The sequence below is a fragment of the Talpa europaea genome (genome assembly GCF_964194135.1).
Source record: "Talpa europaea genome assembly, chromosome: 1".
NCBI classification, from domain to species: domain Eukaryota; kingdom Metazoa; phylum Chordata; class Mammalia; order Eulipotyphla; family Talpidae; genus Talpa; species Talpa europaea.
Genome location: NC_140073.1, coordinates 81,647,548 through 81,663,399, shown reverse-complemented (window position 1 = coordinate 81,663,399; position 15,852 = coordinate 81,647,548). Strand labels below are relative to the sequence as shown.

Genomic DNA, 15,852 nt, shown 5'->3' with positions numbered 1-15,852 from the left:
GTAAGAAATATATAAAATATGAACAAGTATTTTTGAATATTATTTCAGGTTCCATTCTAAGAAGTATAGATTCAGTTGAAAATATAAAAGAAAAATTTCTCTTTCTTGAGACTTTTATTTAATGGTGGCAAAAAGATTAATAAGCAGTATTTTTAAGAGAATGTATTGTATGTCAAGTTTCTTCTCTAGTGATTAAATACTAGGAAGGAAAATAAAGACTGGTAGTGTGAATAGAAGTCATGAGGTGGATTGATTAGAATAATTAGAGAAAGACATAATATGAGCAGAGAATAGAAGGAAAAGAAGGATGAAGACAAGGTAAAGGAGAGAATATAATATAGTGTGGTAGGGTATGGGGATTTTTTTTTAGTTCTTTCTTTGACAAAATAATCACTGGGATAAGAGACATTGTTGGAAGTAAACCACCTCAATTATCTTAACTTTGGCACATGCTGTGTTGTTGTCTGAACTATGTAATTCCAGACTACCCTCTGGCCTGTTTTCATAGGGTGGGAAACACATCATGTGCTTTGGCCATTAGGAAGTGATGGGGATTAATAGAAACCAAAAATTGCTGACAGATACAAATTCCATTTTGGAAGGCTGTTTTTTCAGTTCCAATTTTAGTTCTCACAGCGGTGTACGAAGCCAAGCTTATTTGGATAAGATTATATGGGGTTTGGGCCCCCCAGGTTGAGCACTGCACGTGAAGCTGTCCACAGCCTCTGCAGTGTGGGTTCGATTCCCAGCCGGCCAGGCAGAAACCCACATGGTGAGGCAGACCACTCCTGCCTTGCCTGCTGCTCCCCTAATCAGTGTCTTCAGTCTGTCTGCCTGTACTGCTTCCCACTCTGTCTCTAGTGGATCCTCTCACCCTCCCATGCCTCTAGCCTGTACCCCAGTTCTTGTATAAATAAAATAAACTTTAAAAAAAAGATTATCTGGGGTTCAAATCATCCATAAATTCAGTAGAATAGAGAATTCTGAATTTACTAAATTGTGTTGCCCATAGTGGTTAAGTAACACCAGGGGCCATATAAACACCTTAACATGAGAAACAATTATCCTCTTACTAAGGTTTCTCCCATATCATCCTGGAAATCCCTTTTCTCTCTTCCAAGTGCAGATGAAAGAAATAACATGAAGAATTTACAAGGGTGACACATTTACTATTATTAGGAGAGCAACTCTGAGGTCACTGTTTTGTGCCTCAGTTCATCCATAGTGAAAGTAGAATTCTTAGTAATGAGTTAACCCATGAACAGAAGAACAAAAACAAAAACATGTCTTTATTAGTGACCATTCAAAGTTTTTGTTTTTCTTTGATTGATGGGTTTTTGTCTTATGGCTACAGATGATAAAATGGGAATTGTCACTTCTTTAAAAACCTTTCTTGAAAAATGTACTATAAAATAGCAAAAGACAAGTACTGTAAAAAGCTATGAGTGCACCATGGTAAATCTTGATCAAATCGAGATTGTTCTGCAAATTCAGTTCAGTTTTCAATGCCCCTCTTCTTTGAAGATATTTTCTAATCTGAAATTTCTAAGTAAAAAAGCACAAACCCATGAAAAGTAGTGGTAAATGGTAATAGTATCTTTCTAAAAATATGGAATTTGGAATTATCAGTTCTATCTCTAAATTATACCTTAATTGCTATCACCCTAGTAAACTAAAGCCATATCTATACTGCCTATTGATACAGTCTCTCAATGGTATCCTTGATTTCAAAGGAGTCATCTATGCACATCAGTAAAAAGTGATGTATTAAAAATATAAATTAGATCATATTACCTGCCCCCCGTCCTACCTGCTAATTGCATTAAAATTAGATAGACTCTTTGCTATGTCCCATAAAGATCCTGCCAACTTTATCAAACTCACATAAATGCCAACTCTCTCCTCATTCCCTACATTCAAATTATAGAGCATCCTTAGGATTTTGACAAAACTTCTTTCCTGTCCTATATCCTCTGAAAAATTCTTATACCACTATCTGAAGAGATCATGTATGTGATTTTCATGTGACTGCCTTTTCAATCTTCACATCTCACGATTTTTTCCACTTCAGTGAGAATTTTCCTAAAATTGAAAGATTTTCTATTCAGCTTTTCTATTCAGCATTCTAAGAGCTAATCAAAACTTGAAATTCTGTGGTTTCATTTCTATAACCCACTAGAAAATAAACTGCATAATTTCCTGATTGTCCCATTATTGTACACCAATTCATAAAAGAGGAATAGATGCATAGCAGGTGTTCAGTGTATAGGTTCTGATCAAATGAATGAACAAACCAGTATATAGGTAACATCAGCATCCACATGGCATAAGTCATTCTTCCTTCCCTTTTTGTAACAACTAATTAGACATGCATAAGTAAACAAAAATGTCTGTATCATAGGAAGGACACGGGAACTTTCTAGTCTACCTATGCATCCAAAAATGAATAGATAGAACTTTGATGGTGGTGCTAGCCAAGATAATCAGAGAGATGGCCCTAACCCCCACTCACTGTGCTCCAGAAAGAAATAACCAGAGTACAAACTAGGCAGATACCACTGAATTAGTTGGTGAAAAGAATTAGCACAAGTATCAGCTGTTGAAGGGGAATTCCAACTTACCATTTGGGGGCAGGACGACAGAGAATAGCTTGATGCACAGGAGAGAGAGGAAATTGCCAAGGCAGGCATCCTCCCCAGGCCTGGTTTTTTTTTTTTTTTTTTTTTGTGTGTGTGTTGTTGTTTGTTTGTTTTACTTTTGCAACAGCAGACACAGAAAGCAGAAACCTCTCCCAAGGAAGAATTAAAAAATAAAAGTGGTGAGTGATAATCGTCTATACTAGTTGTGAAGGCCTGTTGGGGAAACCTATTTCTTTCCAGTAGCACAGAGATTCATTTCTGAGGAAATAATGCCATAATGGGGAGGAAGGAGAACAAAGGGAAGAAGATGAAAATATCAAAGGGTATTAAAGGAATGTATTTACTGTTTCCTGCCTCAGAATGTCAGCAGGAAATCCACACATATTCTTTAGGGTACTCAATAATCTTTCAAGGCTCATAGGTACTCCAAGAACACCCACAGTATACACAAATGTTGAGACTGTAGCTCTCCCTACTCAGTTGTGGCCTTCTAGTGCTTAGTCTTAATGCATTCATGAGAGAGCCCATAGTTAGAAAATGTGCTCAGGTAACAGACCAAGGTAAATTGACAAGAGAAAAATAACCAACTGGAACTATCACACCACTGACTGAAATATATAGAAATGGCTTCTAATAGTCAGCCTGTTGAGTTGTAATGACCAAAGAACACAAACTCTTTATTTAGGAGGCATCTGCTACTCTAAATAGTATATATAAAAGTACATACCAACAAATATTATAAAAATATCAAGGAAATATGGTATCACAAAAAAGAAAATGATGATTCTCTATCAACCAAACTCATAACATGGATATTTTGCTCTCACCCCCAAAAAATTCAAAATAACCAAAAAAATTCAATGAACTACAAGAAAACTCAAATATTATTCAAAAAGGAAACTAATAATGATAAATAGTTCTTTACCAAAGAGATCAAAAGGTTAAAGAAGAACCAAACAGAAATTCTAGACCTGAAGAATTTAATGAATAAGAAATAAACAAAATGGTTAACAGTACAGATGGAACAAAGAGGACCTGGAGAATAGAAACATAGTGATAATTCAGTTAAATGAAACTCTACAGGAGATGTTGGATTTCATGAGAAAGGCAAAATATAAGAATTACTATACCAGGAGTAGAGAGGGAGAAGGAGGCAAAACTTAAATAGTTAGAACTTCTCGAAGCAATGGAATGACTTGGAAATATAAGCTCACAAAGCTAATACAACACCCTTTTATCTCAATGTTAAAAGGCTTCTCTAGGGCATATTATAAAGAAATTGTCAAAAATATCAGTGATAAAAAAATCACAAAGGTAGCCAGAGGAAAAAAGAAAGTAACCTACAAAGGAAACCCCATTAAGCTATTAGTGAATTTCTTAGCACAAATTCTTTAGGACAGGAGTAGTGGAATTAACATATTCAAAGTGTTGAAAGATGTAAATTGTCAGCCAAGAATATGTTATCAGTCAGAGTCATCCTTCAGCTATGAAGGACAAAGTCTTTTTCCAGGCAAACAAAATCTGAGAGAGTTTACCACCAGGAGTCCTACCTTGCAAGTAATACTGAAAGGAATTCAAGATGAAATAGAAAGATGATAAACAGATATAAAAACAAAAAAGTATAAAGCACTCTGGAAAAGGTGACAAATAGAACTAGAAAACATATTAATTAAAATGGTGTTAGCCACTTGATTATAAAGTTTAAAGGAAAGAGTATTAAAAAAATAAAAAAAATACATGAACCACCTATATTTTGGTAATGAATATACTATGTAAAAAGAGGTAAATTGTGACATCAAAGTATAAAAGGGGAAAATTTTGTAGGTAAGTTCAATTACAATCAGCATAAAGTGTAGCAATTTATCTGTGAGGTATTTTATGTAAGCTTGATGGTAAGCACAAATCAAAACTCTAGTATAGATTCACAAAACATAAAAAATGCGGATAGAGCATACCTCCACACCACAAAAAAAAAAAAAAAACACTACAAAGGCAGGCAGTGAAGGGGAAAATAAACAATGTAAATACAAAACAACCAGTAAACAAAGAAAATATCAGTAGTAAGTCCTATATCAATAATTCCTCTAAATAAAAATAGACTGCACTTGCAAACCAAAAGGCAGAGAGCAGTTGAATGCATAAGAAATCAACTTAGAATTATGCACTGCCTACAGGAGACTCTTCTAAGCTTTAAAGATGCACATAAGCTCAACATGAAAGGGTGGACAAAGACATTCCATGCAGATAGAAACAAAAATGAAAACTTAGGATTGAAATCATTTTAATTATCTTTTCTAATCATAGCAACATTAAACTAGAAAACAAAAGGAAAACTGTATAAACAACACACTTTGGAATAACCAAAGTGCCAAGAAATCAGAAGGAAAAAGTATTTTAAAGCTAATGAAAAATGAAGAAAATTTATCAATCCTATGGGATGCTACAAAATCAGTCATGAAAAGAAAGGTTATTGTGATAAATGCATGTATTAAGAGCTACAGAGATCTCAAACAGCAAGGAAGTGGAAAAAAAAGTGAAAATTAGCAGAATAAAGGAAAAACCACTGGAAATAAATGAAATAGAGATCAGTAAAACAAAAGATAAAAATTAAGAACTTTTTTTTTAATATGTAAACTGTTGACAAATCTTTAGGTACAATATTTTAAAATACAGAGGACTAGAAAGATAGAAGTGGAACAGCAGATACTCTAAAAATAAATACAATCATAAGAAATTGGTATGGACAATTATATATCAACACATTAGACTAATAATTGGATAAATTTCTAAAACACAACCAATTAGCTCAGAATGAGGAAGTAACAGAAAATCTGAACAGGGCCTCCCTGGTGGCGCAGTGGGTTGAGCGCAGCACTGTGAGGCTGTCCATCGCTTCTGTAGCTCAGGTTCGATTCCTGGCTGGCCAGGGGGATTCCCACACAGTGCGGCAGACCTCTCCTGTATCACCTGCGGCTCCCCTCAGCAGTGCTTTCGGTCTTTCTGCCTGTTCTGTTCCATACTCTGTCTCTGGTGAGTCCTCTCACCCTCCCTGTGCCTATGGCCTGTATCCCAGCTATTGTATAGATAAAATGATTTTTTTTTTTTAAATCTGAACAGACCAATCACAGAGATTGCATCAACAATCTAACACTAAACACAAAATACTTGAGGACCACATAGTTTTCCTGGTAAATTATACCAAGTATTTAAAGAGCTAACACCAATTTCTCTCAAACTTCTCCATAAAAACTGAGGAAGGAACACTTCCAAACTCATTCTGTATGGTTGGTATCATGCCACCACACCACAAAGTCAGACTACAAGGCTAGCACTACACCAATAAAAAGTCAGATAAAGACATTATAAGAAAACTATAGAACAATATTCATGAATATAGCTGCAAAAATTCTTTTCACAAGTATTGCCAAACCATATTGAGAAACTCATTAAAAGGATAAAGATGATAGTAACATGTGATTTATTTATAGGATTCAAGGATGGTTCAACATATGAAAATCAACAAATATAGCATATCACCTTAGCAGAATGAAAGATAAAACTTACATAATCACCAAAATATGCAGGAAGGGGCCTCCTTGATGGGGCAGGGTTTAAAGACACAGCTGTTAAGCTGTCACCAGCCACTGCAGCAGGAGTTGGATCCCCAGCCACCAGGGAGCTAATCTGCATGGTGCAGCAGACCTCTCCTGTCTCACCTGCTGCTCCCCTCAGCAGTGTATTTCAGTCTGCCTATTCTGCTCCCCACTCTGTCTCTGGTGAATCCTCTTACACCCCCCCCCAACCTCTCAGTTACACTCCATTTCTTATATAAATCTTTTTTAAAAAATGTGCAGGAAAAGCATTTGTCAAAATACAACATTGGTTCACACTATAAACCTTCAACAAATTGTGTATAGAAGAAATTAAGGGTCAAATACAAAAGACCCACAGTTAACACATTCAATGATGGAAAAAAATGGAAAGCTTTTACTCTAAGATTAGGAAACAGAATAAAGATACAATCTTACTCATTAGAGTACTAGAAATTCTAACTAGAGCAATTAGACAAGACAAAGAAATAAAAGGCACACAAATTGGAAAAGAGGATATAAGCTGTGATTATTTGCAGATAGTATGTTTTTCTGTGTATAAAACCAGAAAGACAAAAGTGCTGGAACTAATCAATGATTTCAGCAAAGTTACAGGATATAAGATCAACATACAGAAATCTGTTACATATCTGTATAGTAATAAAACATCTAAGAAATACAATTATCCCATTCACAACAGCATGAAAAACATTAAAATATGTATGCATATATTTAACCAAGGAAGTAAAAAATCTAAAAACAATGATTTGGTTAAAGAAATTGCACATGAACAATGGCAAGATTTCTCATGTTTATGGATTGCAAGAAAGGATATTGTGAAAAATGTCCATACTACCCAAATTCATCAATAGCTTTAACATAATCCCTATCAAAATTTCAATGGCATCCTTCATAGAAATCCTAATATTTGCATGGAATCACAGAGGATCCCTAATAGCTAATACAATCCTGAGAAAGAAAAATAAACCTGGTCATATAATACTTCCTAATTTCAAACTATACTACAAAGCTATAACAACCACAACAGCATGGTGTTGGTATAAAAAGAAAGACAAACACCAATGGAACACATTTAGTCAATTAATATTAAATACGGGCGCTAAAGCACCCAACAGTGCTCCAATAAATGTGTTGGGAAAACTGGATAAAAACATGTGACAATGCCAGTGAATCCTTTTCTTACCACTCACAAAAATTAACTTAAAATGGACCAAATACTTAAAACATAAAACCTAGTGACATTATAAAACCTCTAGAAAAAAAGTTAGGAATAAGGTTCTTAACATTACTCTTGGCAATTGTTTTGAAAGATACAAAAAGTACCATCAACAAGAGCAAAAATAGAACAAATGGGCCTAAAACACAAAAGCTTATCAGAGCAAAAGTAACAATAAAATGAAAAGGCAAACTTCAAAATGGGAAAAAAAAATTGCAGACCATGCATCAGATAAAAGACTATGACCCGAAATCTATGGAAAATGCATACTTCCCAATAAAAACAACAAACAACAAAAAATGTTTGGCTGATAGTGCTCAGTTGTCACATAGATATCAGGACAGAAAGTCAACTAAAGTTACTTAGTGCCCCAGCTGATTCATTTACACTTGCATTAAATATTTATTATTGTGTCCTACAGTACTTTTATCTCAAAATGAACTGGCTTTGGGGGGAAAATAGAGGTCTAAAATTTTAAGGTATCAATATCTATTATTTTCCCCTTTAGCAGCAACTTATACAATCACATTTTTAATATCTGTTTTTCATCAGAATGAGTTCTGTTTCAGCATATGATGGGGCATAGGGAAACTTTAGAGATAAATATCTTTGGTAATCTTGGTTGAGTTTAAATCTGATGTTGTTCATAGTATCAGTGAACCACTATCTGAAATTCTGTATGTAATATATTACTTTTATGATATGGAATCTTATGGAAAAAATAGCTAATTTTTTTAACCCCAGAAAGGAAAGTTACGTTCTGCAAATAGAATGTGGCTTACTTTCCTGTTGAACACCAATCACTATTTTTTTGTGGCCTAAAAATTCAAATGCTACATAGAAACTCCATAGTGCCAATAGTTCAGTATGAATTTTCATCTGGATGTTATGAACAAATGTTATTAGTACACTTGTCATTCTCCATGTATTATTGTTAATGTGACAGTCTCATAGTACTGTGTTAATTTCTACCTTAATATTTAAAATTGCTATTAAACAAACATTTTGCTTTGATCCTCCCTAGTTGCAAAATCTCAAAAAATAGACAGAAGAACTAAATAAGCACTTTCCCCCAAGAAGAAATCCAAACAGCCAACAGGTCATGAAAAATGATCAAGATCACTAGTTTTATCAGGGAAATGCAAGTCAAAAGCACAATGAGGTATTACCACCTATTTGTTAGAATGACTATCGTTAAGACAAAATGGTAGTAAGTGTTGATGAGGATGTGGAAAAGGGATTCCCTTGTTCACTATTGTGGAACTGTAAATTGGTTTAGCCAGAATGCAAAACAATATGGAGGCACCTCAAAAAAGTTAAAAGAGCTCTAACATATGATCTACAAATTCCACTTCTGGGTATATACCCAAAGGAAATGAAAACTGGGTATTGAAGAGATATCTACACTTCCAGTTTATTACAGATTTATATAATATCCAAGATATGGAAACGAACTGCACACACAAAGTAATAATTTTGAGCCATGAGAAAGGACATCCTGTCATTTGTGGCACTCTGGATGGATTTGACAACATTATGCCAAGTGAGTAAAGTCTGAGAAGGACATAATGATATGTTCTAACTTATATGTGGATTCTGAAAACAGCCAAACTCATAAAAATGCAGTAAAACTGTGGGTAGAAGGGGATAGGGGACTGGAAAATGGTACCTATAAACAACTTCTGTCCTAATTTGTAAGTAGTAATTAAATTCCAGAAATCTAATACAGTATATTGAGTACATATAAAATGACAACATTTTATTATACTCAAACTTACTAAGAGACTGGAATTATTCTACCCCCCTCCCCAAATGATAATTATGTACTGTGATAAAGATGCAAATTATGGCCATAATAGTAATCACTGCAATATATAAATGTATCAATATGTTCTACAATTAAAATTCATGCAATGTTATATAAAAAATGTTTCAAGTCAAATAAAGAAACCGATACATATGTAAGAGCTGAAAAACAATTTAGAGTCAACCAGCTTTGACTTCCATAAAATAGCTGCATTACTTGCTAATGATATGTCTAATGTTTCTAAACATCAAATCACAATCTTTCAGACTGACTTGGGAAGTTGATAAAGAGCAATGATGGCACTGATTTCTTAAAAGCTATGAAATATTTTCATACAATGAAATGGGTATCATCTTAAGATGGGCAAACATAGTGACAGTAAACAAGAACTATCATTTCTATCATATACCCAACTTGTATGTTAGAACTAAATTCACTTTACCACTGCCGGTGTTAATGAGAGCTTATTAGAACATAAGATCTTGGTGTTGGAGACCAAAATGTATCATTTTTCCCCAGTTTGTCAGTCAAACGCAGATACACTTTCCACTATCTTGTAAAGTTGCTGACTTGCTCAGTCTTTTTAAAAAGATAATACAAAGAAAAATAAACAGCAGGAAATTCATAAGCTCAATTATAATCTTAGTCTCATCCTCCCCCATCAAATTTTGCCTTCATTCTTTTCTCTATTCACCCTGCTTTGAAATTCTCTGAAGCTTCAAAAAAAAAAAAAAAAAAGTCTTATCCTTGATTAACATCTCACAAAACTCTCCCAGATCGCCTGATTTCTTTTCTACAATTTCAGTTTATTAATTTAAGCATACTTTCACACTGTATTGCAAAATATTAAAATCATCTTTTGTCAGTTACTTTAGGAGAAATGCAAGGACTGTTATCTTGTCATTTCTGTTGGGTTTTGGTATTCTTAGTGAAAAGTACAGCCAAGTGAGATAGAGTGGCCAAGTGGCCAAAGGTGAAGTAGAGAGAGGTGAATCAAGAAGCCAAAACAATCTCATTCCAGATAACAAGTGAGCTAAGGATATGTGCAGTCCACATGAGCATGTTTTATGAGAGGCAGTATATTATTGACAAAAGGGCTAAAATAATTTTTAAAGGATGAAGCTGCTAACTCTAGGCCATGGGCAAACCTCCTGGAGTGTATGTCAGTGTTTTTATCTGTGACGCCGCATCCATCTCCTTACCAGATCTGCTGCAGTGGGAGGGGTCCACAGGTCTTCCATTTTTATCAGAGCAGGCTATTGCTCGAAAGCGTGTTCCTTCTCCACATTCTTTGCTGTCTCTTTGCACTGGTAGTCCTCGCTTAAGTTCCCTTCTGTCTTCAGGAAGGATGCAGTCAGACCAGTTTCCATAAGGTTGAGATATAAACTCATCACAAGGACATGGCTGTGTTTCCACCAGAGGGTACAGGTCAGTATCTTGGCATTTCTCCTTCTTCCTGCTCTTCCCTGTTCCGTAGAAGACATTGATGTGTTAATTTTTCAACTGTCTTGTCAAAAGCCATACTTCGTATTCACAAGCTCATAGAACATTAGATCTTAACTAAAATAAAGCCTTTCTCTCCTCTTTTTTTTTTTTTTTTTTTTTTTTGCCACAGAAGTAAATTCTAAGACAAAGGAGCCATGTGCCATGGCAACTGTAAAATATAAGTGAAAAAGAAAATGGATTCAAGTTGAAGTGTATTACTAAATATTTTAATGTTTGTTATACTGGCTCAACAGCTAGAAAATTCTTCTAAATATTATTTTCCCTATAACTTGTTGTTGATAAAAACAGATCACCTTGTCTCTATTTTCCCTGAAATTAATGGTTGCCAGAGAAACCAACAAAATGTTGGTTCTCTACCTCTCTTTCACTACATTATTTAAAAAAGAAATTTATTTACTCAAAGTGATATCCTTCTATGCAATATCCCAAGAGTAAGGCTGGGGGTGACCTGAGGTATAGCGAGCAAAGTGAAACTTATTTTGGTCCTTGTCATCAGACTGTTCATGAAAGCTGACATAAACAATAAAATGAAATGATGCTCAAATTGTGTCAGGTAATTTGATCTGAGAATAAGCTATGGCTCCCATTTTAGGGGATCTTTTAAAATACAATATTCTAAAATATGGCTTTACCAGTCAACTTTGATGGATCTTTTAGTTGTGATCTTATCGTTGACATAAGATAATGAAGTCTCATTTTCCATAGCCATGAGTACCATGTAGTAGATTCTAAATCAGATTATAACTTGATTCAAATTTGCAGCCAACACACACACTCTAGATTACTGAAAATTTTCTTAGATCTATCTAATAATTCCACTTTTTGTCTCCTCATTAGCAGGCCATTAGAGTCTTGCACGTGTGTGACAAAATAAGCACCCTTATTGGTCTGTTTCCAGCCTGATGGCTTTTTTGAAAAATGTTTGCTAAAAGATCATGCCTGGGCTCCTTTCTCATTGTTACCTGGCTTACATTACACACAGTAGTTCAACAATTATGTCCTGGATGAATGAGTCTATGACCTGCCATGGTGGCTAAAATGAATAAAGATTTCTGCAGGACCTAAAACAATCTTTCAAGTGCTTGAGTAACACATATGTCCCATGGGGAGGATGGAGTCACTTTCTTCTACAATTAGAAGCACTTACTGTGGGAAGTTTAAGAAAGACTATCATGGCTAACAATTTACTGGTTGAGAGATGTCAAGGGGTGGTGATTGTGCCCCTCCTATTAGCATATATGCATAATTCTCTGGTGCCTCCCAAAATTCTATACACCACTTACTGATGTCTCAATAGCTTCAATTTTCATTGTCTTTTCAACTGACTGAACTCTAAATTCTGGGTGTACCTAGTCTTTAAAACAGCTTTGTGTTTGCTAAAGTAATAAAACCCTTCAAGCATGATGTTTTACTCCTTATCTTTCAGACTTGATCATTCAATGGCAGTGCAGGGTGTTGATTACACCAGCAATCTTGAAATTCCTTTCAAGTTCCATCATGCCCAATCTTTTTGTACATCACCTCATCATCCTTATGGTCACATCTTATTTATTGATTTATTCATCCACTCTCTCTTAACTCTCTGTTCTCAGGACACTTCTCCAGGCACTCTTTTCTTATTCTACATTTACCCACACGCAGAATTTGTATAAAGATCATTATATCTTAAATCATACTTGTCATCTTCCATCTAGACTTCATGCTCAAACTTCTGAGCCACAGACAAGAAACCTAGATCAAAATATCAATGGACCTAATTTTGGCAAAACCCATACTCCTTCTCTTCACATCAGACTTTCACCTAAATTTCCCAATTATACCAACAAAACTGAGTCAAAATGGTAATGCCACACTTCAATCATTCTGTATCTGCTCCGTAACAAAGATTTATCATTTCAGATCCCTAGGTAACTATGGAATCAGTCTATAGTTTAGATGTTGATTGTAGCCACTCATATGTAGTTCAACTCTAAATAAATACAACAGCTTCTTCCAAGATCTTATCATCATTGCATATCATTCTCTTCAGTTTATTCTCCACACTACAGCCAGAACCAGCTTAGAAAGATGGAAAAGTGATCATGTCATTCATCTACTCACCATAAACTCTTCATTCACCATAATTCACAGAATGACCTCTAGAAAGCCCACTGTAGTCATAAAGGGCCCACAGAATCTGAGTGTATTAGTACCTGTCTCCTGCCTATGCGTTGCCACAGTGTATCTACCAAGATACAATCTGGTCACACTGAGCATCTTTCAGTTCCTGAAGTTACTCATTAGACTTCTGGTCTTTGCATGTTCTATTTCAGAAATTTTCACTTGCTCAACCATCGCTCCATAGTCTAGTTATTGCCTACCTGTCCTTCAGGTATACAAAAAAAAAAAAAATAGATTATTCCCTATAGAGATCTACACTTGAACATACCTTACATCTCAGATCTGGAAAAGATGCTCTTCCCTACACATACAACATGTAGTAGACAGTTAATGACTCACCAAGGATGTTCACATCCTAATCTGAGCTACTTCACATGGCAAATTTGACTTTGTAGATGTGATTAAGATTATGAATTCTCAGATGAGATTATTTTGGATTATCTGAATCAGTCCAACCTAATCACATGGGTTCTTAAATTCAGATAACCTTGTCTGGCTGAGTCCAATCTGAGGGAATAAGACTATGAGGTATGGGCAGAAAGAGGCACTGCTATTGGGTTTCAAAATGGAGGAAGGGAGCCAAGAACCAAGGAATGTTAGTTAATCAGCCTCTAGAAGCTGAAAAAGAAACTAGATTTCCACTTGAGTCTCCAGAAGGAAATTCAGTCCTCCAGTATCTAATTTTCAGCATACTGTGAAACATGTATCTGACTCCAGACCTACAGAAATAAGGATATTTTGTGATGTTTAAGTCACCAAATTTGTGGTAATTTGTTACAGCACCAATAAGAAACTAAGAGAGAACCTTATATGTAGCAGGTACTACCTGGGTTGTATTTGTAGTCTCCCATTAGACTTAAATTAGGATCACATTACTTAGTCCCCCTGTAGTATTCCCAAGACCTGGCACACAGCCTGGGAGAAACCCACATGGTGTGGCAGATCTCTCCTGTCCCACCCGCTGCTCCCCTCAGCAGTGTATTTTGTCAGTCTGCCTGTTCTGTTCCCTGCTCTGTCTCTGGTGAATCCTCTCACCCTCCTGTACCTCTGGCCTGTACCCTGGTTCTTGTATAAATAAATAAATCTTAAAAAAAATACCATTAGCAAATCTTCGAGAAAAGGGAAAAAAAACTGACCATTCATTAAAATCTTTCCGTATAATGGAAATTATCATCTCAAAAATAGTCGTATAATGACTTCTGAAGCTTTATGTATGAGCATGCAAACTAAGTTTCACAATGTTTCCCTCTGCATTTACAGTTCCTCCTGTCACATGCAATCTATGCCATCATACATTTTTTTCTATGAGAAATAAATGCTTTACCTTAGAAAGTTAAGACTGTTACATAACACAGCATGCATAGATTTTTGAAAAACACAAAGCACAATTTATGTTTCTATGTTCATTTCACCTGCACTTATGAATGGGTTCCAATTTGCATGCAGAAATCCTGCTAAATGCTCTCATCAATTAAGTAAATCCATTAGAGTTAAATTTAAAATAATCTTGTAAGCAATGAATCAAACAAAGGGGTCTTGAGATCAAGAGAATTAACACTTAAACTACTCATGAGAAGAAATGGTTACTTGTGCTTAATTCTTTAATGTTGACACCAATTTTATTCTCCAATTATTATTTTGGCATTTTCCTTTGGTCCTTCATTCCCTAAATTAAGCTTTCTTCATATCCAAATACATATTTATACAGACCAGTAGAAAAATGCAGTACTGCATTCATTATTTGAATACTACAGGCAAAAAATGGAGCCAAGCCTGGATTAAACTGTAACATAGTGGGGAATGGGGAAGAAAGATGTAGGTGGGAGAGAGGGAAAGACCTGATACAAATTCTGTTCTTTATTCCACTTGGGAGGTTCAGGAGTACATCAGTTGTCTGAAGCCAAGTCATGAAAGGTAAACCCTACCTGTGAGCTGGCGCCGTCTACTTCGGGGTGTTTCACAATCGGTGGAGCAGGGTGTAAACTTGGACCAAGCAGTGAAGGTACAGTCATCTCGACACGGGACCGTGCATTCTTGCACAAGGGGAGGCATACCATTTGTCTGCTTGAGGCATTCCATCATCTCTACTGACTTGTTATCATCAGAGATGCATAAGACAGCTAAAAAAAAAAAATAAAAGAAGCATGGATTCTTTTGTTGTGACTTCAATTAAAAAAGCCTGCTGCTGGGTCTTTCACAAAATACTAAATCCCCCAATGTTTGAAGATTTGGTTACCACTGAGATTGCTCAAGGTGTTCAACACAGCTAACTTTATTTCTCTCAGGAAATTAAATGTTTATTGTTGCAACTGGAGGTATTTGAAGATCTAATTGGTTTCATTATTAATCCAAATCCTGCATTGGCAGAAACCAAAATAACTTCTAGTAATTTAATGCATGTCCTGCTTATGAATATCTGATCTCTGGGAATGATAGAAAACTAGCAAAGGAGAATCTGTAAGACTTATATGAGCACAGAATCATCAAAAAATCTTAACTCTTTTGAGATCTGTATTTTGTTTGCTTGTTTAAATGGCACTAAAATAAAATGGTCTTATTTTTACTTCATAGCAAGTCTTAAAAAGAAGTTTTCTGTCTATATTTTTCTCTTTAATGTTTCAAGATTAAATATTTTAAATATTTTTTTTTTCAAAACAGCAAATCTGTCCAGATAATTTTCATTACAAATCCTACAAATTGCAGATAACGTCAAAGTTTCTCACATGCTTTTTCAACTGGGATCTTTACCTTAATCTTAAGGTAAAACATTTATGAAACTTTATTTACTCTTTTATTTTATTCTTTGGACTAATGCCATCATTTTATTCAATTATGAATAAATGATATTATTGTGCATGTCTTATTTCCCATAATTATGAAGTCTTTTAAGGAACTGGGCAGAAGAACTTAAAA

At 35.1% G+C, this 15,852-nt stretch overlaps 1 protein-coding gene across 1 annotated transcript in view; it reads right to left on the bottom strand.

Moving 5' to 3' along the window:
- Positions 1-15,852, bottom strand: part of THSD7B (thrombospondin type 1 domain containing 7B) — a gene marked incomplete at its 3' end in the record, with an annotated part of 691,568 nt that overhangs the window by 232,815 nt on the left and 442,901 nt on the right. The window contains exons 12-13 of the mRNA XM_084247796.1: positions 14,865-15,059; positions 10,476-10,739 (exon numbers count right to left, since the gene is read on the bottom strand). Of these exons, the coding sequence (XP_084103922.1) occupies positions 10,476-10,739; positions 14,865-15,059 (459 nt within the window). The remainder of the gene's footprint in view (positions 1-10,475; positions 10,740-14,864; positions 15,060-15,852) is intronic.